Here is a 26,877-nt window from a genome sequence, read left to right as displayed (position 1 = left end):
TGCCAGACGGAAGCCATTGAAATAGTTTATGGTTGGAGTGACTGGTGTCCAGGCCTTCTTTCTGTACCTGCTGCTATAAATGTCCTCAATGGAGGGAAGTTCACATTAACAGATACACTGGGCTGTCAATGCTACTCTCTGCAGAGCCCAGTGATCCAGGTTGGTGCAGTTCCCGTACCAGGTGGTGATACAGCCAGTCAGGATGCTCTCAATGGTGTCCCTGTAGAAGATCTTGAGGATCTGGGGGCTCATGCCAAACTTCTTCAGTCGCCTCAAGTGGAAGAGAAGCTGTTGTGCTTTTTTTGCCTCAAAGCCAGTGTGTAGTCTAGGTGAGTTCATCGGTGATGTGTATACTGTGGAACTTCAAGCTATTCACCCTCTCAACTGCAAACCCATTGATGTTGATTGGGGCAAGCCAGTCTTATTTCTCTGTAATCCAGAGTCAGCTTTTTTGTCACAGGACCTGTGATATCCACCACCTACTCCCACGGCTTCACATGACCCTGATCGAGGTCTAAGCAGGTGCTACAACTTGCGCAAGGATGACCTGCAGGCTAATGGAGGGAAGGAGTGCCTTATACCTTAGAGACACATCTCCACCCTGAAAGGCTAGTAATCTGGCATAAAGTCCCAGCATTTTCTATTAAATTCCATGAGTGAAATAGAAACAGTGTCTCATCATATCAGATTGCCTTACAATGACTGATTGTAACGTGAGCTATTTTGGGAGAGCTGTGAAGTAACTGGGCTTCACAATTGTATGGAGGGCAGACCAGTGTGTGTTGTCAGTATAGTGGTTACATCCATTAAGGACCTTTTTGCTCAGAGACAGTCCAGTTGGCTTAATATTTACACTCCGTTGAAAAGCTTCATATTTTAATAGATTCTAACCTTTGCTTTACTGAACTCAATAGCATGTATCACAGGAGGATATCAACAGTGTAAATATTTCCAATATTGCTAACATAGGGCGACTCAGCTATTAAGAGTCGAAGACTTACAGCACCAGAGACCTGGATTCATTCCTGACCTCTGGTACACTCTCTGTGTGCTGCAAACACATTCTCCCTGCAATTCTAATTTCCTCTGAAAGTTCAGGTTTGTTTCTATATCCTAAAGACATGTGAGCTGTTACGATAATTGACCTATGTGCTTTTGTGAAGGTGAATGGCAGAATCTGGGAGGATATTGATCAGAATATAAAAGGAAGCAATCTAGGATTAGTATAAATGGGTCCCTGTGGACTTGTGAGTCAAAGGCCCTGTTTCCTTGCTGCATCTCTCTAGGATTCTAAAAGTTTCCAAGCCATTCACCACTGAAGAATTATAAACAGCACAATCATCACTCATGAACTCATACCTGAACATCACAATACAAATAAAAACACTCTAAACTGTCCCATGAAAGTTACTTTAAGTTAATACTGTTATCACTTCACCATAAACCATAGCACGACTGCTCAAAGTCAGTATCAGGAGAGCTTGAAAGCAGGAATTGCTGCAGAAACACACAAATTGCTCCTCTTTCTAAATTTAAATTTTCTGCACAAAATGTTCAAGCTGGAAGTGAATTTAGCTTCTCCTGACATACATTCATATTACAAATATTCTTCAGGAGTTATTTTCATCTGACATGATTTAGAACTTCTCCAGCTTTATAGGTCTACATCTTAAGCTCTCTAAAAAAGAGAGAAAATATGTATAAAAATAACTTAATGATTATAATTAATGAAGAAAAAAGATCCATACCCCAAATCCTCTATGCCAAGTGGTGGTCCTGATCCTGACCGATTCTTCAAAGTAAGCTCTTGGAGCTGAGTGTTTTTTTCATCTTCTGAAAGAGCCCTGTTGCTTAGTATTTGCCGTCTTTTCACAGAAAGTTCTTTTATTTCTTTCAAGAACCTGGCTCTGTGTGGATTTACAAATTCAAAATCCTCCCAAGTTAAGATTCCATGGAACCAACCAGGAGGTTTGGGTTTAGGAGGATCAAGAATAAATTCTGATTTGGAGTCCTCATCAAAGCTTCCAACAGATATAGAATCATGGCCTTCCTCAGTTGAAGCTTCAGATTGGCTTTCAGTATAATGCAAGTCACCATCTACCCGGCTCCCATATTCGTGTAACAATTTACTCATATTGCTTTTGATGTCTCCCATACACATGAGTTTAAAGAAAGGTTTAGAAATTGGAATGTCCACCAATCTGTTGTCCTGAACACATTTGGCTAAGAAAATTCCAAGGAAATGGAAAAGTTTGGTTATTCTGTCCATTTCTTCACTATCCTGTGGGAATGCTGCAGAAAACAGTCCACAAGATCGCTGTACATAATATCCTGGTGGCTTCAGTCCACCTCCCAAATCGACCTATTTTTTAAATCAAAAGTTACACATACAAAGTTAGATAAAACATGAAGCTTTTCAATGCAGGAAAACAATGCTTTTACAACTTAATGCTAAAGATAACTGTCATCGCTGCATTTAAAAATCATGTTTTCTAATTCAAATCAATTACCTGTCGTGATTCATCATCAGGAAAATCATCATCGCACAACCAAATTCCAAGTTCTTTCTTTTGAAACTCTGCAGCTACAAGTGCATAAAACTCTAAAGTAGGGCCAAGACCAGTCCCTTCTTCACCTAAAAATTCAACCTACAAATACCAGAAACAGATGGATCAATTAAAAAGGATCGTTGACTAAGTGCAGTGCAGTTTGTACCAACCATAACATAAATACATATTTAAGACTTGTGCATCTCAATATAACTAAAACATTTTATTCAAATACAAGAAGTCCCTACCAAATCTCTCCTTCACCTATGAAGACTAATAACACGCCAAAAAAATGGACGAAGAGGACAGTACATTCTCATCAGCAGCGAATTAAACACAGGCTGCAAATTCAGCAGAAACCATGAATAATCCAGGGTTGTTTTATAGTCTGAAAGGCTTGGCTTTCACAACCCTAAAATGCAATACACTAAATATTTTACCTTTTGGAATTTTCAAGAATTGCAAATATGGTAATTTTAAATCTTTCCCTCAATACAATCATCCACAACCATAATTATTGCAACAGAAAATATATCAAGTGTTTTTTTTCATTACTTACCTCTAAAACAGACTTCCTATCAGCATGAATCTGCATGACATTCTCCGCCCATTCCATTAATTTATCACCTCGAGGAACCTTAACCCGCTCATGTTTTAATCTGCCGACTCTAAATTCTCCTGGATCATCACGTCTCACTGCTGTGGTTGTTCGGGTTCGTTCTATGGTGGCCTCACGCCTATTCTGCAGCCAGACTATTGCCCTAAAAAGATATTATTTGTATTCTCATATTTACTAATAAGTAGAAACAAAGGTTACAAATAATCTGTTCTGGGACCCTTACTCTTCATGATTTTTATAAATGACCTGGATGAGGAAGTGGAGGGATGGGTTAGTAAGTTTGCTGATGACACAAAGCTTGGGGGTGTTGTGGATAGTGTGGAGGGCTGTCAGAGGTTACAGCGGGATATTGATAGGATGCAAAACTGGGCTGAAAAGTGGCAGATGGAGTTCAGCCTAGATAAGTTTGTGGTGGTTCATTTTGGTAGGTCAAATATGATGGCAGAATATAGTATTAATGGTAATACTCTTGGCAGTGTGGAGGATCAGAGGGTCCAAATCCATAGGACGCTCAAAGCAGCTGTGCAGGTTGGCTCTGTGGTTAAGAAGGAGTATGGTGTATTAGCCTACATCAATCGTGGAATTGAATTTAGGAGCCCAGAGGTAATGTTACAGCTATACAGGACCCTGGTCAGACCCCACTTGGAGTACTGTGTTCAGTTCTGGTTGCCTCACTACAGAAAGGATGTGGAATCCATAGAAAGGGTGCAGAGGAGATTTCCAAGGATGTTGCCTGGATTGGGGAGCAAGCCTTATGAGAATAGGTTGAGTGAACTCGGCCTTTTCTCCTTGGAGTGACGGAGGATGAGAGATGACCTGATAGAGGTGTATAAAATGATGAGAGGCATTGATCGTGTGGATAGTCAGAGGATTTTTCCCAGAGCTGAAATGGCTGCCACAAGAGGGCACAGGTTTAAGGTGCTTGGCAGTAGGTACAAAGGAGATGTCAGGGTTAAGTTGTTGTTTTTTTTTTTACGCAGAGAGTAGTGAGCGCGTGGAATGGGCTGCTGGCAAAGGTGTATAGGCAGATACGATAGGGTCTTTTAAAAGACTTTTGGATAGGTACATAGAGCTTAGAAAAATAGGTGGCTATGGGCAACCCTAGTAATTTCTAAGGTAGGGACATGTTCAGCATAACCATATTCAACAAAGTATAGGTGAGATTTTTGATGCCATGTCAAGTTTACAATTGAACAGTTGTCATTTCTTGAGAAAGCCAAAGCAGAGTTAGTGCTCACATTGAAATAGCTTGTACTACAAAGAAATGCATTTTGAGGGATATCAACCTTCTATGTGTTCTAAGTGATATCAAACAAAAGGTGAACCTTTTACCTTGAAGCACCGAATGCTGTGCAAGTGAAGTACAGTTGCCTAGTTTCAAAAGGAATTAAGAATGGACATTTGCTGGTCAGCTGCTCACACCAATCTGGCAATGCACTACTAGCCAAAGCCAAAGGTTCCTGTGTGAACAAATATCATCAATGGTTAAAAAACAGTAAGCAAAAAGTTTTCAAGTTCCTTCCAAAAATAATCAGATCATAATTCCCTTACAATTGAATTCATAGATCTATGTAAAATTAAAATTCCTATTAAAGTTTAAAATATTACTTGGGCAAAGAATCTCAAAGGTTGTATAACTATCTTCTTTATTTTTGGCAAGTTAACCATTGTAATGTTCCAGTTTTAAATCAATATGGAAAAATAACATGTGCACAGTTTACATTTTATATCAATTTAAAATTACCTCAATCTGTTGCAAGATTTTTGTGGTGACTTTTTTGCTCGTAAATTCCTCTGGTGAAACATTGAACTGAAGTTGACCATCCACTTCTATTAGAGGAAAAAAAAGCAATGTCAACGTTAAAGTAACAAAAGAAAACATTCCATTTGTAATTTACAGATTTTATGCATTGTTTATTTTTCCTAATCAAATTAGCCTAACCTTCCTGGCTTCGCCATGTTGAGTATGGATCACTAGCAACAATGTAGAGAATTCGAAGTAATTGCAGAACATCTTCCACACCACAAGCAGTCTGTCCGCTCCCAGCCTTTGCTTGCGGCTGCTCTCGTGCTCCACTCAGAATCTCACAACTGTGCAAAGATGATATGGACCCGTGTCTTAGTCCAGACGACTTTGTTCCGTGCTCACAAAACTCCTACAAAAAGTAATTTAAATAGACGGAAAAACATATTAACCCATTTCAGTAACCAACTGCATCAACTTCTTGCAGAAACCTAGCAAGTTAAAACCAGCATAAAATCTATCATATAATTATGAAGGCATAGAAATACTTTTCTCGCCACATAAATGCACTTAGCTGCACATTTACATTAACTGCAAGTGTTCATTATAATGCAAGCATTGTTTTTGCTTATACAGATGCAGACAAACATTATCCAGAAGAAATATGTTGCATAGTAATATACCTTGTATGCAGCAATGAGCTGAGAACAATTTCTATTTTTCCTAATACTTTTATTAGTGCCGGTTAATTTCCAGTGCCGCAGGAAAGCTGAATCTGCATTCTTCTGTAGGTAGGTTATCAAGTCATTCTTTGGTAATTCATCAGTGCCAAGGTATTGTTCCACATGCTCTACAGACCAGCAGCCCTACAACAGGAATAACCAAACGTTGGTCTTTCCTGATTGTAAAGTCTTACAGGTAGTACATGCATTCAAACATATGAACTATTAATTCATGCTTCTCAGATTTTAAAAAAGATTTGTCAAAATAGTGTTAGTTAAATTTAAAACAATAAACATATGTAATAGTTTAGTCTGTTATTCTTAGCAGCAAAACATTCTACTGACAATACTGCAACATAAATAGAAACACTACTTACCAATTTTCCATTTTCTCCTCTCTCTCTATCAGAATCTTTCATCTCTCTGTACATAATCCTGGAATAATCACACAAGTATTCATAGAATCACAAACTCTACTACATAAAGAGTTATTTGGGCTATTAAATCTGTGCTACACATAAAAAGCACTACTCAGTGAAATGTTACTTTGCAGCACAAGCTCAACATTCCTGCATATCAGCTTTTCAAATCACTTCTAAAACATGCTGGCTTCTGCCTCAATCATTTTATCATGTTATGAACACTAGATCTCAACCACATTCAGGATAAAATTCATCCCTCTCTGATCCTTTACACCCAGTTTTATTTTGACCTTCTGCTACAGGATAAAGGATCCTTCATAATTACTCCATCAATGCCCATCATTAAATGCCCAGTCAGGTCCACTCATGGTCTCATCAGTTGCAAAGGAAACAAAGCGAGTCTATCCAATTCTTTCTCATAGCTCAACACTTCTAGCTCTGGCAACATCATAGTCCATCTCTTCTGTATTCATGTCAATGCAATTACATATTTCCTAATAATATGGCCTGGTGGTGCCTACTGTTCTAGCTAATCATCTTCACCTGCAATTTTGTGTTTAAAACAGTCAGACGATCAGCATCAGGTATAGAAGACATCAGGCAAATTAAAGTTCACCAAGAGGAAATAACATCTTTTAGATAAACTAATAATAATTTTGAAATATCTAATTAAGCAATTGAAGTAACATTGACGTACGTGTATGTTGGCTCCCAAATGCGCCTAAGTTTATCAGATTTTATATTTCCATTGCAGGAAAGCTGCAAGAGTTTCTGCACGTAGTAGAAAATGGTTGCTCTGTAGTTTGAGAGTGGCAACTCCACTTCACGAGATGTTCCCAACCCTGCTACTTTAAGAGTCAGCGCCAATCTTGGTGAAGCAGCACATTCCACTTCTTCCAGCAACTCTGACTGAGGTGTTCCTGTAAAATTTTTTCCCCAAATGAAAGTCATTAAGTTTCTGTTAAAATCACAACCAGAAATCATACACAAAAAATCAGCATACTGTTTGCTTGTTAAAGTAAAACCAATATGTGATCTTTGTCTTCATAAGATCTCAAGTATCATAATTTTGATTATGCAAATAAGGCCATAGGACAGAAGGAATAAAATCTCAACAGGTGAAATGATCTTCAGATTCCAGTTTTTTAAAATAAATGTACCTGGGGGTGGGATCTCAAGGTCAGTTGTTTGCTGTACATTTGTACGACCAGGGCGTGGATCAAAAGCAGGTACTAAGGCAGAGAACTGCCTTTTCAGAACAAAATCATCATCCCATGTTCTACGACGCCCTCCTTTTGTTTCATATTCCTCTTCTTCCTATATTCCAAAGTCAAAATCAAAGCAATTTTATTACAAGTGTAATAAGCTATAAAATTATAAAAGAACCCTAACAAACACACTAATCTGATCTCAATAAGCAGAAAAATATTTCAGCTCTTAACATGATCAAACTACAAAAAATAAAAGACACTCATTTTACAATTTAGTAGAATAACATACCATTACTTCTTCATATTCTTGATCTTCTTGATTGTCATCTTCATTTTCATCATCCTCCTCATCTGGTTCAGGCAAATCTTCATCATCTTCAAGTTCAGCCAATAATGTACTAGCACGACAGCTGTCCAGGAAATCTGTACCACATAAAAAGGATCATTAGTTTGTGATGGTCTACAATCAGTTCAAAACTAATTATATAGGTATGTAGAGAAAATAATTTCCATCTGCACAATAATGACAAAATAATTCAGCAATGATTCTGTAAAGCAATACATTTTAACCGATTTATAAAACAAGCTTTACTTATTGAGTTATACACCCTCAAAAGTGGCAGAGAAGCATGTGATAAGAGTGAAAAAAATCACATTCACAATGCAATCAAAACCAGAAATAAGACATGGGAATATAACCAAAAGTAAGAATTGCAGTTTATTTTCATGCACATAAAAGTTTGCTAGCTGTAGTAAAAAAAGTTCATTTTAATCCATTGTACAATTTAGATTTAAGATTTATATATAAACAAATTTATTCACTTGCTGGCAAGGCCTGCATTATTCATCAGGTAGTCGAGTACTATTACTTTTGAATCTCTACAACTTGTGTGGTGAAAGTGCTCTTACAGCTGAGAGGTAGGAAATGCCAGGATTTTGTCCAAGACACAAAAAGCAATTCACAACAAGATGTGTCTCCTTGCATGTATTTCTTGGCAGTGGGTATGTCAGCTTGGGAAGTGTTAACAAGTTGCATTGGCAAATTGCTACAGTGCAATTACATTATTTTCCAGCTGTTTGAGAAAAATGCTAACTTGAAATAATTTGCACCGTATAAATCAAAACATATATTTACACAGAATGGAAGAGGAAACCACTGAATAATCAAGGGTTATTCATAGATTTCAGATGTCTCTTTTGCTCGAGCATTCCAGGGAGTTCTACAAATGAGAAGTACCACAGGCTAAAATAGCCAATTATAAACAAATGTGTAGTCTTGGTGAATCTTACCAATGTTCAGAAGCATTGATACAGATTTAATTTAGATGGTTAAGTACATTTATGTTTTACCTTGTTTCGAGAACCAAGTGCTGAAATAATACTTCAGAAGACTTTCCCATGTTTTGATAAACTACCTGAAAGTCACAGGTGTCATCAACCATGAGAAAGTTTAAAACAAAACAGAGCAAGAACAAGAATACAGAGAAAGATAAATGAATAGTTACACACATCCCAAGGCTTTCACCAAATTACTCTGCTTGAAAAGCCCTCATCTCGGCACAAATCCAGTTAGAAATACAGCATCACCATACACACATTTTTGTTTACAAAGAACCAATAAATAAACACAGAAGTCTCCTAAGTCCTTTAAATTCCAGACTGTTCAGCTGTACTCCCTAAACATATACATATAAGAACAGTTCCCAGTTTTTTAATGCACCTCTGAATGGAAAAGGCAATGAGAGCACTCATTTGTAAATATAGTAATATTTTAAATTCAATATTTGACATCTGTTTCACTGCAACCACCTCCATACCATTCTAACATGGAGAAAGAGCTTAAAATCTTGTTTCTCAATCAAGGGAAGGGACTGCAAAACTGTGCTGGCTGAAAGGGGAAGCTGCAATTAATGGTCAACGGAGTTTTATCTTAAAAGCAGGCACTTTCAGCTGCTGTGGTCAGGGAAGGATGATCTAATTAAATCGTGAACACATTCTGGCAGGTGTGATAGTGGCTGTATCAAAGGAAGGATGGCCTGGTCAGACATGAGAAGTGTGTCTCATATGCTGCAATATTTGTATTTATGGGACAATCAATAAAATACATAACTTAAAATTATTTTGAAGATACTCCTTGCACAAAGATTGAAAAAAAAACATTATGAATCATTTTAAATAAAATCAACATCAAATATATAACAATTCATTTTCTCAGTCATAATCAATACTTACCATATAAAGAAAATTCTGCTTCTTGACCAGTATCACTTTCACTGGAAGTGGATGTCAGGCTTGTTGTTAAAGTATTACTGAGTGTCTGACCAACAGATAGACCTGTGGTTGCTGTGGCTACATTGTTACTGCTGGTGACACTGGAAGTAGACATGGTGACAGTTGATGTGGTACCAGTAGTTGTAAGATTTGGGAAACTCTGGGCACCCATGAGAGGAGATGCTGTTAAATTCAAGGAAGCAAAATGCTGGATTAATCTCATCTCACAAAAATACCATCAATGAAAATCAGACAAATCAAACAAATAAAGATCAATATTGCTAAAAATAAATTGAAAATATGTTTATAATGTGCAGGAAATCAAGATAAAAGTAAATTGCTTGAATTCCATGCCTTCTAACAAATCAAAGTTCAGCTAATATGTAAAGAATAAGCAACAATATAAAAATACAGATATTCAGTGCTTTACCCTAATTAGTTCTAATTTATTAATTTTACATTCTCCATGTTATTGCTTGGTGTTAAAAGGCAAACTCAAAGAAAGGTGCTACTGGAACTGTAAAAAAGAAAGCCCTCATAAAAGTGAAATGCACCTTTTCTTGATGCTGGCACCACATCTCACTAAAAACCTTTGTAAATTGTGTTTTAAACTGGAGGATACAAGGGAGAAACTGGACAGAGTATTACGATTCAAACAGCACTGCAACAGGCTCTACAATTCTCCAAGCGTGCATGCATCAATCATCAAGCTCTCAGTTGCACCAATCCTACTCTCTATCAACTTGCATTCTCCCACATTCAAGTTCACCTCACCCCCAATATTTTACCATGATCGACACAGCAAGAAAACTTACCACAGTTGAAAAAAATCTACCAACTTCCATACCTTTGGAAGCATTCAGTCTTCTGGACAAACCCACAATGAACAGGGTGAAATTGAAAAAAAAAGAAACAAACACACACACACAAACTGCAAAATACTAATTGTATCACTGTGCCACCTATGAACCCATTTAAGAAACTGGCTCTATTTCCATGAGCTCTTAAAACAATGACTTAAGCCTGAACTCCTAATCAGATGATCCATTGGAAATTTAGAAGGATACTAGCTTCAATATGTGGATCAATGAAAAAAAAAATCTCAATTGGCAAAACTCCTTATGATAGAGAGAGGGGAGAATTTTCTCAATGCAACTTTTTGCAGCATACTGCAAGAAAGTCATCATGGAGTCCTACATCAATGTACATACTAAAAAATGAACAACTTACTTGCAGTACTCATTACATTTCGTCCCAATGTATTAGTGTTGTTATCACTGCTACTGCGGCTTAAGTTCATGTTGTTTGTGGCATTGGTGCGTGCAATATTTGCAACTCGTCGCACAAAGGATTCCATTAGACTGGAGGCTTCCCTTGAAGACAGATTGGGTACACTGGCACTTGAACTCATGGGTGCACCAGCAGCCAATAGGGAGCTTACTGAAAGTCTGTTACTTGCTGAAGAGCTCAGAGGTCGTTGTGATGCTGCTTCCTTGTTTGATGACTCCGCTACTGAACTCACGTCAGGAGAGCTCACGCTAACAATACCCATTGATATTGCCCCTGATTCTCCAGAATTACGCATTGAAACCTCAGGACCAGACTTCCTGTCAGCATTTTCACTTGCTGTGTCTGCAGTTAATGTGCTGGTACTGGCACTAGAAGTCGATCCTGCTCCTCCTTGGGGCAAAATATCCGAAGCAGAAAGGACAACAATGGGTTCATGACTGTCTGTACCAGTAACAGTAGTCTGTTCCAACACGCTTTCAGATCTGCGTTCCATTTTAGATGAACTCAAGCTTATATCGCTGCTACTAGCCACGCTACACACAGAACTGCTGCTTCCTTTTCGACTGGAGGAGCCCGGTGCAGTGGCCGCCATCTTGTCTGGGCAGTTGTTTTTCACCAAGCTGCTCCATGCCTGCGCTGTGCCTGAAACAGTGGATGAAACAGGTTTGGGTGATGGCGCTGAATCAGGGTCGTACCCTGGTGCAAGCTTGAGGTCAAACTTTCCTTCTGCGCCCATACGGTAAGAGTTAGAGCCACCAGCATCCCAGGTGACATCAATCCAGCCTGGAAAGGGACAGGAGTTTATCAGACCCAGCAGAAAGCAGACAGCAGCAATTTGGACAGCAGCTTCACCTGAAGGGACCAGACTTCTGCATTCAACAAGCAGTTTAATATTTTATTTGAAATAGTCACATAATTTTCAAGTTAATTTGCATTTTTAGTAGATAACCACATTTACTTCCTTTTGTATGATGTTGAGGTAAATTATAAGATTTCTTTGCCAATGGCATATTATTATATTCAGAACAGGAGGCCTCATTCAGCACAAGGAAACCCAAATGTTCTGAGCATTTATGCAACAATGATATACAATTTAAGAGATTATAGGAAAGATTGCTGATGTTTAGTATGCAAACTGGAATCGGCAGAAAACTGCAGTCTGGTCCCACTGAGGTAATGTGAGGAAGAAAACTGAGGAACAGAGAGATAGAGATGCTTTGCAAATGCCAAGCCAAAAGCCACATAGAAAAGTCTACTATCTGGCAGAAATCTATCTTTTATGCATAGTTTGTCCATATGCCTAGTGATGCAGTTATACTGCTGAATTATACTTCAATTAAATAAATTTAAAGATTTTGATGTTTTGAGACAATAATGGAACACACATTGTGACTATAACATCATAGCTGATAAACAGTAAAATCTGTTATTTTCAACTCAACAAGTGCACATTAAAACTGTTCTTCACTGGCTATAAAGCAGGTTAAAGCAGTGTTTATTCAATTCATATTGGACTTCAGGCTATAACACAGAGCTGCCTCTATTTCAGCAACATTTAGCAATCTTTTCAGATAGAACACAAAATGGCTAGTTTGTCTTTCTGAGACTAGTGATAAAGTACAGTGATGTGTTACAGCAGAGACACTTTCACAATGTATGTGAGTTCTTTATTCCTATTCCTGAACAAACTAATCACACTCTCATAAACAGGGTTTACTGTGCTACCCTGTAATCATGATTATATGTCCCTTGATTTTCCAAACAGTTCTTCAGAAAAATCTTTTGACAATGCACACTTATGATTTAGCCAAAAATTTCAATGAAGTTAGTCAATTAAAACCTGCCAGATAAGGTTTCTTCTGATTGATTGAAATAGCACATGCACAAACTCCAAATGCATGAACTGAATACTAATTTTAAGAAAACCTTTTTATAAACACAGCATAAAATATAGAAACGGATTTCCCAACTTTTTGAAACTTATAATAATTGAAAATATAATTATCTTAAAACTCTTCTTGAAACATGTTCTTATTCTTTCCTTTCTTATACTTGTCCAGTCATGGTTCATTTACATCACCTTCATTGTTCTTTTGATTCATCCCAATCATATTTTAGCAAAATAGAAACCTTAATCACCATCAATATTTAGTCTCTGAGAAAGAATTCAGATGCCAGAACAGGGAGCTATACATTTCTAAAAGAAACAAAACTGGGGAAAAAAGAACAGTTGTATGACATTGGAAATTCTGTCATCAAATTGGCAACCTCAAAAACAAATCAGTTAAAAAGCTTCTAATGGATAAACAAGCCAGTTGAGGAGGTCAGTGGAAAGTGGAGCAATGAAAGAGTAATAATGCCAGTAAGCAAGAACAATGAACTGCAGATATGAAAAAAACTAAAATAAAACATAAAAATTTGGAAATATTCTGCAAATTGGGCAGATTCTGTGGAGAAGAAAACTAAGTTAATGTTTCAGGTCAATGGCTTTGCAGTTCAAATTACGGACATCGAACTGTAACATTGACTGGTTCCCTTAACTGTTTATCTGGTTAAAGGTTGGAATATCCCAAAGGAAATTTGTTCTCAGCTGGTATGTATTATTGGAGACATACAATAATTAAAGCTGTACCTAAACTTTTACAGTTTTGATTGAATCAGCAAAAACAATGTCAAAAATTATATACATTTTTTTCTTCCGTATATTGCAATGCACTCATGATTTTTATATAACAATCTCAGATTCTACCATTATATATCAATAAGACTATTAGTAACTGAGGTGTCAATGAATACTGCAACAAGTAATATCAGTTCAAATACAAACGAACAAGGTCATGAAACCTATTGCTTGAATAGACCAAATTCAGCTAAAGAATCTTGCATTTACATTTTACATAAAACTAGTTCTTGTTTTAACCATATGACAATAATACCAAAAATGACGAACCAATGCCTTCAATTAGAATCCAATTCACACTAGTTAGTACACTTTTATAAAAACCAAATTTAGTGCTGCAAAGATAAAAACAAATCTTACTGGTTTACCATTATGCAGTTCTCCTGTGATAGTGCCCTCGCCTGGTGGATTGCCATCCTGATCTCGCCATTTCCAATCGATGCCTCTAACTACACGTGCACCTGGCACCATATACTTCAAAACCTGAGAACGCACCAGGCGCCTCTGCCTCCTCAAGTTGGCTTCTGCTTCCTTAGCTGCCTTACCTATTTAGAAAACAACATTAAAATCACAGTACTCCTCCTTTGAAGACAGAGAGAGAGAGAAAGAGAGAATTCAATTAACAATAGAAAATAAATATTCTCTCAATTATGTACAAGAGTTGGACTGCAATCTTTTAAGAGTAAAAGTATTTTTAATCAATAAATAACTCTAATATCTTTAGGATCAAAATTAACCAGTGATTTTGCTGAGTGCCAGCTTTATTAAGTGAATTAGAAAATAAAAGCTGTCAAACTATACCTGTATTAATTTAGTACAAGTAATCCAGAAGAGTCATAGGGTACTACAGCACAGTATTTCAGCCATCTAGTCCATATCAAACTTTTATTCTGCCTTGTCCCATTAACCCACACTTGGACCACAGCCTTCCATACTGCACCCGTCCATGGACTTACCTAAATTTCTCTTATATGTTGAAATCAAACCCACATTAACTACTTTCTTTGGCAGCTCATACCACAGTAGCACTACCCTCTAGGGGAAGAAGTTCCCCTTAAATATCTCACTTTTCACCCTTAACCTATGACCGACCTCATGTTTTAGTTTCACACAGCCTCAGTGCTCGACTATTTCAACAAACCCCTCATGATTTTGTACACTTCTACTCCCTACAGCACAGCAGAATGAAAGGAGATTTGATAAAGTTTTAACCTATTTAACCTTTCCCTATAACTCAGATCTGCAAGTCCTGGCAACATCCTTGTAAATTTTCTCTGTCCTCTTATTGATATCATTCCTGTAGGTAGGAGACCAGACTGCACACAATACTTCAAATTTGGTCCCAACAACATCTTATACAACTTCAACATAAAATCCGAACTCCTGTACTCAATACTTTGATTTATACAGTCAAAATTTGAATTCACTTTTTAATTTTAATGTTTAAACTAAAACTATTTTCTTACCAAGCTGATCTTCACACACACCGGACACTGTCCCATATAATTCAAAACCAGATAGGGAAAGGTAGTGTGTCTGTCCACTTGCATTTTTACCCATTTGTTTAATCCGAATATGTCGCCAACCCTGCTTCTCATCTTTTGGAAGATCAAGGGGCCAAGTTGCTGTGGATCTAAAAAAATTGTCATACATTCAAACAGATGCTATCTTGAGGTTTACTCATCCAGTTAAAACAACTTGACAAATATTCCTCGCAAAATCTTTCAATCACATTTTAGTCTAAATGCATAATGTAAATTCTTCAGTCATTCAACAATATGTCAAAACTAAGGCTATTCTCAAATTAAGGGAATATTTTAAAAAAGCTTTTAAATTAGAAAGCAGACACTTGAGGAAATGGATATGCATTAATTTCACGCTGGAACTCAATAGTGACACATTAACCTCAGAAAGAATGGTTTGCATGACATTTTCCACTTTACTGAAATTTCAAACAGAGTTAAACTTGATTTAATTAAGCTAAACTTCATTTTGTTAATGCCTCACAAAAACAGAGACATAAAATATACAAGCCTAAGGATACATCTACAGACATGACTGAAAGCTTTATCTGATTAGTGTTAAGATTTGAGAGCTTTAAAGATGGTAGTTACTGAAGTTGGGTTGGCAGTTGAGGCAGATAAATTAGCATTTAAGGAAAAAAAAACCAGTGTGCGCAGGCAGACCCGCTAGCTATGATTTGAAAGGATGTATAGAATAGGGTTGCAACAGCTGAAGGACAAAAAGAAGTTTCAAAGACAAGGAAGTAAAAACATGAAAAGATTCAAACTAAATGTTTTTTTAAAATTAGTTGTGTGACTGGAATTGCATTCAACAAAGGCTACAAGGACCGGATGAACAGTTCAATCAGGCAAGGAAAAGTTAAGACACTAGAAATTTGACGAGTTACGTTTAGAAATTGAAACCAGCCAAGACTGCAAATTAATTGCTGAAACTCAAGGTAAAACAAAGTATGGATGAGAAATTGAGGAACTGCTACGCTGAGGCAGAAAAGCAGATGGAAGTGGGAATAATCAGTCCTTATGATGAGAGAGACACAGAATAAGACAACTAACCCAGGGATGAACAAGTTGATACAGTATTGTACAAGTATTTTCTATTGTAAAAATCAGATCCTTCTGTTGAATGCATTTATCTATGAATTTGATCCAGGGTTGGCAAAGTAGTGAACCAATTAGCAGACACTACCAGGCTCAATAAATAATCCTGATCAAAGAAAATGGCAAAAAAAAAGTCAGTATTACAGAATTCACAAATCACTACCCAAAATTTTCAAATGCAGGGTAAAATAGGGAAAAATTAACACAATTTATGCTTTTTCAGTTGGCATTTCTTGATGCACGTGCATGTGACAAGGCCTTGCATCCTGGTAAATTGTGATAAAGACAGTCTTCTAGGAATACAACCCATTGTAGTACAGGGGATTGTCTGTATACCGAAGAACAATTAAATCCGAGGTTCACATTCACATGATTCAAAAGGCAATTTTGCAAGTATATGGATAATAAAAAGTTAATAAAATTTTAGTATTACTCTAAAACATGCACAATGTAGTCAAGGTGCAGCAGTAAATTTACAAAATCTTTTTAAGCTCAAGTTTTAAGTTTCGACATATAAAGAAAATCAAAACAAATAGAGTGCAAATTCACTAAGACATTAATAAGCCAAAACAAACTACAAATACATCTTGAAATATTAATAGGGTCACAGGAAGAAAGTAGTTAAAACATTGTGCTTGAAATTATCAAAGTAGAAATGCAAATAACGATTCTGATTCTGAAACAGTGTTCCATAAACAGAAGTCTGAATGCAAGAAATTTAGAAAATTTTCTCGTAAAACAGGAGGGTGGAGAAGTTGTAAAGTGCACCAGCAGAAATAACGATTGAAGTAAATTCAATGCTCAAAAACAGCAAGATAGATATGTAACAGCAAAATAAAAGGTAGATTAGACTACAGTTAGCATTGAAGGACAAACAGCAATAACTAAAATTGAGCTAACTTATCTTTCCTGCAGTTTAATGTCATTCCAGAACAGCTGATAAATGCAAATCTCACATTGTATATTAGTTATATATTGATATAAATTAGATGCAACCCGATCCTAATCTTGATGACTCACCCTGGCTCATTCAAGCTGCAGTCATCCACATGGGTGTATAGCGTTGTCCAGTTTTGTCCATCTTTGGACACTTGAAAAACCCAATTCCTCAGAGCAGATCGACCATAACCACGTGCATGTCGCAGTGTGTAGGCTGAAGGGATCACCCATAGCCCAAGGTCAATGGCAAACCAAGCATTCTTATCATCATTTGTGTGGCAATTAAGTGCTGAGCTGTCACGACTCAAAATGTCTTCCAAACGTCCATATGGCAAATTCCTACCCTCTGAAGATGTCACAACCACCAATCCATAAGCTGCAGGATTCACCCACTCATATGCTGTTCTGCAATGCAGTATTGAATATAACAATGTTTAATGAGCACAATTATACCAAAATTATAGCTGTGTAACAGAAAGACTATTAGTTTCATTAAGAAGTCAGACTCAAAAGATAAGTGTACTCCATTCACCACAGAGCAATTACTTCAAATTATAAAGTATGAAACGCAGCAGTCTATTCACTGAGAGATCAGTTGTAAATATCAATTTTAAAAGATTCTTAAACTTTGCTGTGAGTTAACTTTATTCCCTCATGCACAGCCTCAAGGAGCTCCAAGAAAAGCAAGTCAGGAATGATTACTGCATACAAAAATAGCACTGGTCAAACATTGCTACTTTTCAAAACTTTTATGCAACTTATACCATCTTAAAATAGTAGTTCTTATTCGTACTTTGCATTTGTCCCAATCCAGTATATTATCCCATTTTCATCAAAATTATGCTGATGTCTGAAAATGAACGTTTGTCCTTCACGTAATTTACGCACAAATACAAAAGTTGATCTGTCAAAGTCGTACCACTGTTTTGCCACCTGAAACAAAAAAAGCAAAATTTGGCATAGATTCAAATGTTACTTATTCTTCAATATAGTTATGAACTTCAAGATGCTGGATTTTTGAAAACGCATCACATCGTTTACCATTTTAAGAAGATACTGCTCCAAAGATTCAACAGTGGCCAAAGGTTCCATCTTGAGCATTCTCCCAGTTCTGTCTATCAAAGCTGTCTCCCCAGGAGCTCGTTCTAATCTAAATCTTAGTCTTCTTGTAAGTATCTTGAAAGGAGAAAAAAAAAGACGGTAAACAGATCGGTAGAATTTTCATCGAAACTTCCCAGTAAGTTGCAACGTGTTGATGTTAACTTTTATTTAAAATGCAACATTTCCTACAATCATAATCACCTAGAGTCTGAGGTGTAAGACAATGGAAAGTGCTGATAAGTAGAATTGGGGAATTTCCAGTTATTAAATGACCATAAACCATGTCTCCATTATGCCTTCACTGCATTTTTCTCCAAACCACTTTACATTAGGAACCATGTCCTAGAACAAAGGACTCAATTTACACATTTGCAAACAGAGAGGAATATCCCTTTGAAAAACTATACACTCTAAAAGATAGCCATAAAATGCTTCGTCGATCAAACAATTAAAACAAATTCAGAACTACAAGAAAAGAAAATCAAACTAAGCATCAAACATTAGCTTTCATACCTGCAAGTTATATGAAGAGCCAGGGCTATCATACAGATGAAGAGGAAGCCTCTCAATTGATTCCAGCACTGCTATCAGCTTTCGAACAAGGGCAACAGCTGGGCGACTATGAAGAAATATGTATTTTGTTTAAAAAAAAAGCTTAAAATGTTAATAAATATACTTATAAATGTATGATAACACCAGTCACCTTTCCTCATCTTCATTTTCACTGAATGCAGTTTTGAAGACATTTATTCGTTCAATTAGTTGACTACAATCTTGTTTCACTTCTAAGTCCACATTCTAGATATCAGAGGAATACTTGTTAATAACTGCAAACAATACAGGTCAAAAAAACTAAAAATTATTTTGCTACAACATACTCACATTATTGAGAACAGTAAGAAGTGCCTGTACCAGGCCACTACTGCACATCTCATAAGGTGAAATTGTGTTTTCATCCTTTAGTAATACAATCAAGTTCTCCAAAGCAGTTTTCATTAAATCTCTCCATGTAGCCTCCCCATCTACACCCTGCAACATAAAGCAGCACCTTTTAAAATATTAAGGATGCAATGTAACAACTTAAACTTCCAATTAGCAATCCTGGCTAAATTATTTCAACTTAGTAAATAACATCTCAAGTATTAAGACATTTAAGGTTTAATTTTTTCATTTAGTGAAACTATTTTCAATGATCAAAGACAGGCATCATTCTGATGAAAAGTAAGCAGACTTTGAGTGTTCAAGCTGAAATGATTTTTCAGATTGTTAGAAACATCAAAAGCATTTGCCAATAAATAGATGGGGGGTGGACTTGCCGCACTAATTAAACATTGTTGAGCAAAAACAGAAAACACTGGAAATAATCAGCAGGTAAGGCCATGTACAATATGTGAGATGAAAAATGGAGTTAACAAGGTTGTCAATGAAGACAGTCCGTGCACCTGCAGAGCTATACAGCAGTTTGCCAGGATAGCCACAGTCAAGTTGTGGAGGAAGTTGACTGTTTCCTGATTGGTCAGAGTTTCAAAGGATATGGCAAGAAGGCAAGTGTATGGGGTTGAGTGGGATCTGGGATCAGCCATGATGGAATAGCAAAGAAGACTCAATGGGCCGAATGGCCCAATTCTGCTCCTATGTCTTATGGCACTATGTCTTATGGCACTATGTCTTGTGCAGCAACTGTTACTGCACAATTAAGTTCCAGCTGAGTTCTGATGAAAGGTCTCTACACCAAATCATTAACTCCAGTTCTCAACTCATATTTGCAGACTTACCTGCTGAGTATTTCCAGAATGTTACTGTGTTTGCAGAGCAGACTAGGCAGGCTGAATGGCCTAATTCTGCTCCTATGTATCATGGCCTGCTAACTATACAACAGTTTGCTAGGATAGCCACAGCCAAGTTGTGGAGGAAGTTGATCGTTTCCTGATCGGTCAGGGTATGGTTCAGACATATGGTTCAGCTACACACTTCCCAAATACACAATTTACAAAAATCTGATCTGCACTATGTTGAAGTGCTTAGCTGCCTAGAATATGCAGATGAAAGCCAGTGCAAGTCTATTTTCAAATACAACTACACAGATACCCTTGCAGACTTTCACTTCAATTCTCACACAGAAACTCATTCATCTGTTGCTGCGTATCAGTTGACCTCTTGTGATGAGTGGTCATTCTCACATTCATCAAGATGCTTTCTTTATCTACGAGAATATCCCAGTGCTTCAGAGAAAGAAAACAGCAGCACGGTTTGGAGGTGGAAAAGCTTCAGTCATCAAATTCAGGTTCCAATGGCACTCATATTGCTCAAAACCTGCCATCACACCTCCTTTTCCCACGGAACTTAGCTCCTCAGTCAGCTACATCATAGATACCCAAGTGTTAACTAAATCTACCTGTCTGTTTGCATGAAGTTCCCAGGCAGACTCAAGCTGTGTTGCAATATTTCGCAGTGTGACTACCACTCCTCGAGGCATACTTTCCACGGCCTTAAAATGATCATCATACAAGTCTCTGGCCATGGTTCGCACCTGAAAACAAAAGTATTTAAAGAAGGTGATAGTGGTTCTCTGGTCTGTATATCTTCATCACAATTATTAAGGGCAAAGTTGCAATAATTTTTAAGCCAGCTGGGTTCTAGACCCTCATTTTTGTTGGATCTATTCGAGGTTCACCAACTGAAATGAAATGGAATTATTACTCTGACAGGAATGTGCACTACACTACTCAATTTGAAATGAGACCTTCCTAAGTACAAGTAGATTGATTACCTAAGAAATCAGAAATAGTTCTAGGAAGTTAAAACCACATGAAGAAAAATTTAGGCAACACACACAAAATACTGGAAGAATTCAGCAGACCTGGCAGCATCTGTGGAAAAGAGTACAGTCAATGTTTCAGGCTGACACCCTTCAGGAGATACTATTCAGCAGTGCCCTGCTGAAGGGTGTTGGGCCCAAAATGTCGACTATATTCTTTTCCATAGATGCTGCCTGGCCTGCTGAGTTAAGGCCATAAGATATAGGAGCAGAAGTAGGCCATTCAGCCCATCGAGTGCTCTGCCATTCAATCATGGGCTGATCCAATTCTTCCAGTCATCCTCACACCTCTGACCTTCTCCCCATCCCCTTTGATGCCCTGGCTAATCAAGAACATATCTATCTCTGCCTTAAATGACTTGGCCTCCACAGCCACTCATGGCAACAAATTCCACAGATTTACCACCCTCTGAATAATGTAATTTCTCCACATCTCTGTTCTAAATGGACATCCTTCAATCCTGAAGTCATGCTCTCTTGTCCTGGACTCCCCTACCATTTGTCATATCTAATCTGTTCAGGCCTTTTAACATTCGGATTGTTTCTATGAGATCCCCCCTCATTCTCCTGGACTCCAGGGAATACAGTCCAAGAGCTGCCAGATGTTCCTCTTACAGTAAACCTTTCATTCCTGGAATCATTCTTGTGAATCTTCTCTGAACCCTCTCCAATGTCAGTATATCCTTTCTAAAATAAGGAGCCCAAAACTGCACAAGATTCTCCAAGTGTGGTCTCCCGACTACTTTATAGAGCCTCAACATCACATCCCTGCTCTTATATTCTATATCTCTAGAAATGAATGCCAACATTGCATTTGCCTTCTTCACCACCAACTCAATCTGGAGGTTAACCTTTAGAGTATCCTGCACAAGGACTCCCTAGTCCCTTTGCATCTCTGCATTTTGAATTCTCCCCCCATCTGCCCGTTTATTTCTTTCCACCAAAGTGTATGACCATACACTTCCCAGCATTGTATTTCATTTGCCACTTCTTTGCCCATTCCCCTAAACTCTGTTTCCTCAACACAACCCGCTCCTCCACCTATCTTTGTATCATCGGCAAATTTAGCAGCAAATCCATTAATCCCATCGTCCAAATCATTGACATATGTTGTAAAAAGCAGCGGTCCCAACACCAACCACTGTGGAACTCCACTGATAACCGGCAGCCAGCCAGAATAGGATCCCTTTATTCCCACTTTGTTTTCTGCCGATTAGCCAATGCTCCACCCATGCTAGAAACTCCCCTGTAATTCCATGGGCTCTTAACTCACTAAACAGCCTCATGTGTGGCACCTTGTCAAAGGCTTTCTGAAAATCCAAGTACACCACACCTACTGCATCTCCTTTGTTTACTCTGCTTGTAATTTCCTCAAAAAATTGCAGTAGCTTAGTCAGGCAGGATTTTCCTTTCAGGAAACCATGCTGGCTTTGGCCTATCATGTCATGTGCCTCCAGGTACTCTGTAATTTCATCCTTAACTATCAATTCCAACAATTTTCAAACCACTGATGTTAGGCTAACAGGTCTATAATTTCCTTCTTGCTGCCTCCCACCCTTCTTAAATAGTGGAATAACATTTGCAATTTTCCAGTCATCTAGTACAATGCCAGAAACTATCGATTCTTGAAAGATCATAGTTAATGTCTCCACAATCTTTCGAGCCACTTCCTTCAGAACCAGAGAGTGCATTCCATCAGGTCCAGGAGATTAATCCAACCTCAGACCATTAAGCTTCCCGAGTACCTTCTCAGTCGTAATTTTCACTATACATACTTCACTTTCCTGACACTCTTGATTACAGTATCTCCAGCATCATTTTCTATTGGTCCTATATCTACTCTCAACCCTCTTTTACCTTTAATATACTTAAAAAAGCTTTTAGTATCTTCTTTGATATTAGTTGCCAGCTTCCTTTCATAATTCATCTTTTCCTTCCTAACGATCTTCTTAGTTTCCTTCTGCAAATTTTTAAAAGTTTCCCAATCCTCTATCTTCCCACTAGCTTTGGCTTTCTTGTATGCTCTTTCTTTTGCGTATTACTTTGGCTCTGACTTTACTTGTCAGCCATGGTAGTGTCCTTCTTCCATTTGAAACTTTCTTCTTATTTGGAATATATCTGTCTTGCACTTCCCTCATTTTTTGCAGTAACTCCAGCTATTGCTGCTCTGCTGTCCTTCCTGTCTCTTTCCAGTCAACCTTGGCCAGTGCCCCTCTCATGCCATTGTAATTTCCTTTATTCAACTGAAATACCAAACACACTGGAATTTAGTTTCTCCTTCTCAAATTTCAAAGTGAACTCCATCATATTGTGATCACTGTTCCCAAGGGTTCCTTAACCTTAAGCTCTTTTATCACCACCGGTTCATTGCACAATACCCAATCCAGCTCAACAACAAGTTGTTCTAAAAAGCCATCCCTCAGACATTCTAACAAATTCTCTTTTGAGGTCCAGTACTGGCCTGATTTTCCCAATCCAGTTTCATGTTAAATTCCCCAACAATTGTCATGACATTGCCCTTCTGACATGCCTTTTCTACCTCCTGCTGTAATTTGCAATCCACATCCTGGCTGCTGCTTGGAGACCTGTATACAACTGTCATTAGAGTCCTTTTACCCTTGCCATTTCTTAACTCAACAGCAGTCCCTCCAACATTTTGTGTGTGTTGCTTGGATTTCCAGCATCTGCAGATTTTCTCTTGTTTGTGAAGAAAAGTTTAGCTATGTAATGCTGAAATTTTAACTGTCAGGAGTCAATATTTTAGAAAATCACCTCATCAAGCCTCCAAAACAGACACTTCTGATTATTGAATAAGTACATTAATAAAAATATTTTGGAATAGGTACTGTCAGATTCACAGATAAGACTGATAAAATACCAATCTAAAACATTTCAAATTTTTTCTTAGTTATGCCTCTAACTTTATTCAAAAGGAAGAAAAACAGAGTTTAACTGAAAATAATGCACTCCTCGCTGCTCTCTGAAAAATTCTTGATCATGGTGTCAACCACACAACCCTCTTTAATTATGAGCATAACTATAAGCAGAGTTGCACGTTCACACCATGCATGAAGTACTACATTGCTCACTTCTCAACCATCTAGACTTTTGCCTCTACAAATTAGCTTCATTCTCCAAGAGTTAACATCAAGAAACTAAATACTGATTTAAAACTATTAGCATCTTTGATGTTAACATGTAGATATAATCCATTTAGCCATAAAATACATTTAATTTCTTAAGACGACACTTACCTTTTGTTTCGTTTTCTCCAGCTTTGATTTCAACTTTCTTCCTCTTTTGCCAGTCCAGCCAGCAACAAATTCTGATCCTGCAAAGCAAGAAACTAGTTCAAACAAAAATATTCTTCCTTCAGGAAAAAGATTTTGTGAACACAGGAACAAACATTGCTACAATAAACAATACTTCTGAGTTTACCGAGTGATGTCTCTGCAGTAAATGAATGTTTTGTCCCACGATTTGACTCAAACACAAATCCAGGGAGATCTTCTTTCAATATAGTAGCTTGCTGACCATCAGAATTGTGTATTGCAATTTCTCCTTCTTTCAAACAAGTGAGAGACCAGTTGCCTACTGTGAGCTTTGTTGGCCCTGGTGCAGTGAGAATGGGTTGGCTGCTGGTTGCTGGTTTGACTTGACTTCGAGCTCGTTGCAACTTTTCCAAGAACTCACTTCTGCTTTCTGTCAATATATAGAAAAAAACAATTCACATATCCCTTGGAAATGTATTTCAGTTAAAAACAAACAACTGTTGATGACACACATTATCAACACTATCAAATTCTCAGAAAGTTTTTATAAAAATACCCATACAAGCTTAAAAACCAAGCAACTAAAGAGAACTATTATTCTGTACCATTCTTCTTGCAAATGTAACCAACAACAAATATGTTTTTCACTAACAGTACATTTAAAAATGGACAAACAAGCCATTCTGGGCTAGAATATGCAAAAGTATGTATGACACATTTTCTTCTTACAGCCTCATAAAGCAATTTCTTTTCTTTTTAAAAATCAGTCAATTTAATTTAAATTACTTGATCAAAGTTCTTGAAGCACTGTTTTATGGAAATGAGAGGACAGTGTCACATCCTTAGGTAGGTAGGCCTCCGTTAGTCTCAATAGACCATGGATTTGTGCCTTGGAAAGGTTCCAGGGCGCAAGCCTGGGCAAGGGTTGTTGTTGTTGTTGTTGGTTTTTTTTTACAGAAGACCGGCAGTTGCCCAAGCTGCAAGTCTCCCCTTTCCATGACACCAATGTTGTCCAAGGGAAGGGCATTAGATCACATCCTTATAAGCCCGCTCATTTGCAAAGCAAGGGGTGACTTTACAGGGGCTTATAAAATTATGAGAACACAGGTAAGATGGATTCTCCTAGATATGGGAGTTTAAAAACTAGATAGCACAGGTTTAAATTGAGAGGGGAATGATTAACAGGAAGCAGGCAGGCAAGCTTTTCACAGGAAGGGTGTGGGTCTGTAGAACAAACTGTCCATGAAAGTGGTAGAGGCAGCCACAATACAACATTTAAAAGTCATTTGGACAGGTTCATGGATAGGAAAGCCTTAGAGTACATACAGGCTTAGAATAAATTTAGAGTAGAGTAAAGTCTATTGCAATTTTTTCCAGAAAATGCTTGCAAGAAAATGAATCCCAAGGAAGCATATGGTAACTTATACGTATTTTGATAATAAATGTTACTCCATTACTCAAGAATGGAGATAGGGATAATCCTGAAAACTTAATTTGAGTTTCACCTCAGTGGTGAGGAAGCTGCTGAAGAGGATGCTTATGAATACAATCTATGAACAGCTGGAAAACCATGGTCTAATTAGGGACAGAGAGCATGTCTTTGTGCAGGGCAAATCAGCCTTACAATCTTAAGTGAGTTTTTCAAGGAGGTGACAAAAGTGACCAATTCAATATTCAAGATCGTTTAATGTCATTTCCAGCACACACATGTAAAGGAGAACAAAATAATTGTTACTCCAGATACAATGCAATACCAAAAAAAAAGCAAGATAAAGATCACAAAAATAATTTTTTAAAAAATACACGCACGAGCGTAAGATAGCTTAAAAACATTGAGTGATTGTACTGGATGTCCACAAAGTGACACAAGATACAGGGGGTGTCTGTACACAAGATGACTGGCAGGAAATGATTAAGTAGTGGTGGTTGGGGTGTGGATAAGTGGGTTAGTGGGTGGAGGTGTTGATCAGCCTTAATACTTGAGGAAGATAACTGTTTTTGAATCTGGTGGTCCTGGTGTGGGTACTATATAGCCTTCACACTAACAGGAATGTGACAAGAAGTCCATGAGCAGGGATTGTGGCTACAGGTAGAGCTTCATAGATTTTAGTAAGGCATTTGATAAGGCTCCTTACGGGAGGCTCATCCAGAAGATTGAGATGCATGGGACCTTCAATGAATTGGCTGTTTGTATTCAGAACTGGCTTGTCCACTGAAGACAGAGCATAGTGGTGGATGGGAAAGAGAAGTCAGTGACTGCTGGTATTCCACAGGGATCCTTATTGAGACCTCTGCTGTTTGTGATATATACAAATGACCTAGATGAAAACATCCTGATGAAGGGTCTCGACCCAAAACGTCAACTGTTACTCCTTTCCGGCTGCCTGGCCTGGTGATTTGCTCCAGCAGTTTTTGTGTGTTGCTTTGATGAATACATGGGTTAGTAGGTTTACAGACAATACAAAACCTGGAGATGTGGATAGTGTAAAAGTCTGCCAAAGGATACAACAGGATATAGATATAAAGGAAGAAATAATAGATGGAGTTCAACTCAGCCAAACATGAAATGTTGCAATTTTAAGATCAAATGTAAAGAAACAGTACACTGTAAATGGCAA

General features: G+C 37.7%; 1 protein-coding gene across 5 annotated transcripts in view; it reads right to left on the bottom strand.

Moving 5' to 3' along the window:
• Positions 1-26,877, bottom strand: part of hectd1 (HECT domain containing 1) — a 92,715-nt gene that overhangs the window by 8,993 nt on the left and 56,845 nt on the right. For 2 of the 5 annotated variants that reach the window (XM_073040063.1, XM_073040064.1), the window contains exons 14-37: positions 24,426-24,689; positions 24,242-24,318; positions 20,565-20,699; positions 19,052-19,198; positions 18,873-18,967; positions 18,683-18,788; positions 18,110-18,244; positions 17,862-18,001; positions 17,150-17,473; positions 14,975-15,141; positions 13,877-14,053; positions 10,769-11,611; positions 9,500-9,721; positions 7,557-7,690; positions 7,217-7,373; positions 6,754-6,976; positions 6,012-6,069; positions 5,596-5,778; positions 5,111-5,324; positions 4,913-4,998; positions 4,501-4,628; positions 3,109-3,310; positions 2,511-2,648; positions 1,749-2,362 (exon numbers count right to left, since the gene is read on the bottom strand). In XM_073040063.1, coding sequence (XP_072896164.1) covers positions 1,749-2,362; positions 2,511-2,648; positions 3,109-3,310; positions 4,501-4,628; positions 4,913-4,998; positions 5,111-5,324; positions 5,596-5,778; positions 6,012-6,069; positions 6,754-6,976; positions 7,217-7,373; positions 7,557-7,690; positions 9,500-9,721; positions 10,769-11,611; positions 13,877-14,053; positions 14,975-15,141; positions 17,150-17,473; positions 17,862-18,001; positions 18,110-18,244; positions 18,683-18,788; positions 18,873-18,967; positions 19,052-19,198; positions 20,565-20,699; positions 24,242-24,318; positions 24,426-24,689 — 4,969 coding nt within the window. The remainder of the gene's footprint in view (positions 1-1,748; positions 2,363-2,510; positions 2,649-3,108; positions 3,311-4,500; positions 4,629-4,912; positions 4,999-5,110; positions 5,325-5,595; positions 5,779-6,011; positions 6,070-6,753; positions 6,977-7,216; positions 7,374-7,556; positions 7,691-9,499; positions 9,722-10,768; positions 11,612-13,876; positions 14,054-14,974; positions 15,142-17,149; positions 17,474-17,861; positions 18,002-18,109; positions 18,245-18,682; positions 18,789-18,872; positions 18,968-19,051; positions 19,199-20,564; positions 20,700-24,241; positions 24,319-24,425; positions 24,690-26,877) is intronic. The other 3 variants (XM_073040065.1, XM_073040066.1, XM_073040067.1) reach the window with 3 other exon arrangements.

This window comes from Hemitrygon akajei, chromosome 3 (assembly GCF_048418815.1).
Source record: "Hemitrygon akajei chromosome 3, sHemAka1.3, whole genome shotgun sequence".
NCBI lineage: Eukaryota > Metazoa > Chordata > Chondrichthyes > Myliobatiformes > Dasyatidae > Hemitrygon > Hemitrygon akajei.
The sequence above is the reverse complement of the archived record's forward strand: the minus strand, read 5'-3'. Positions and strand labels throughout refer to the sequence as shown.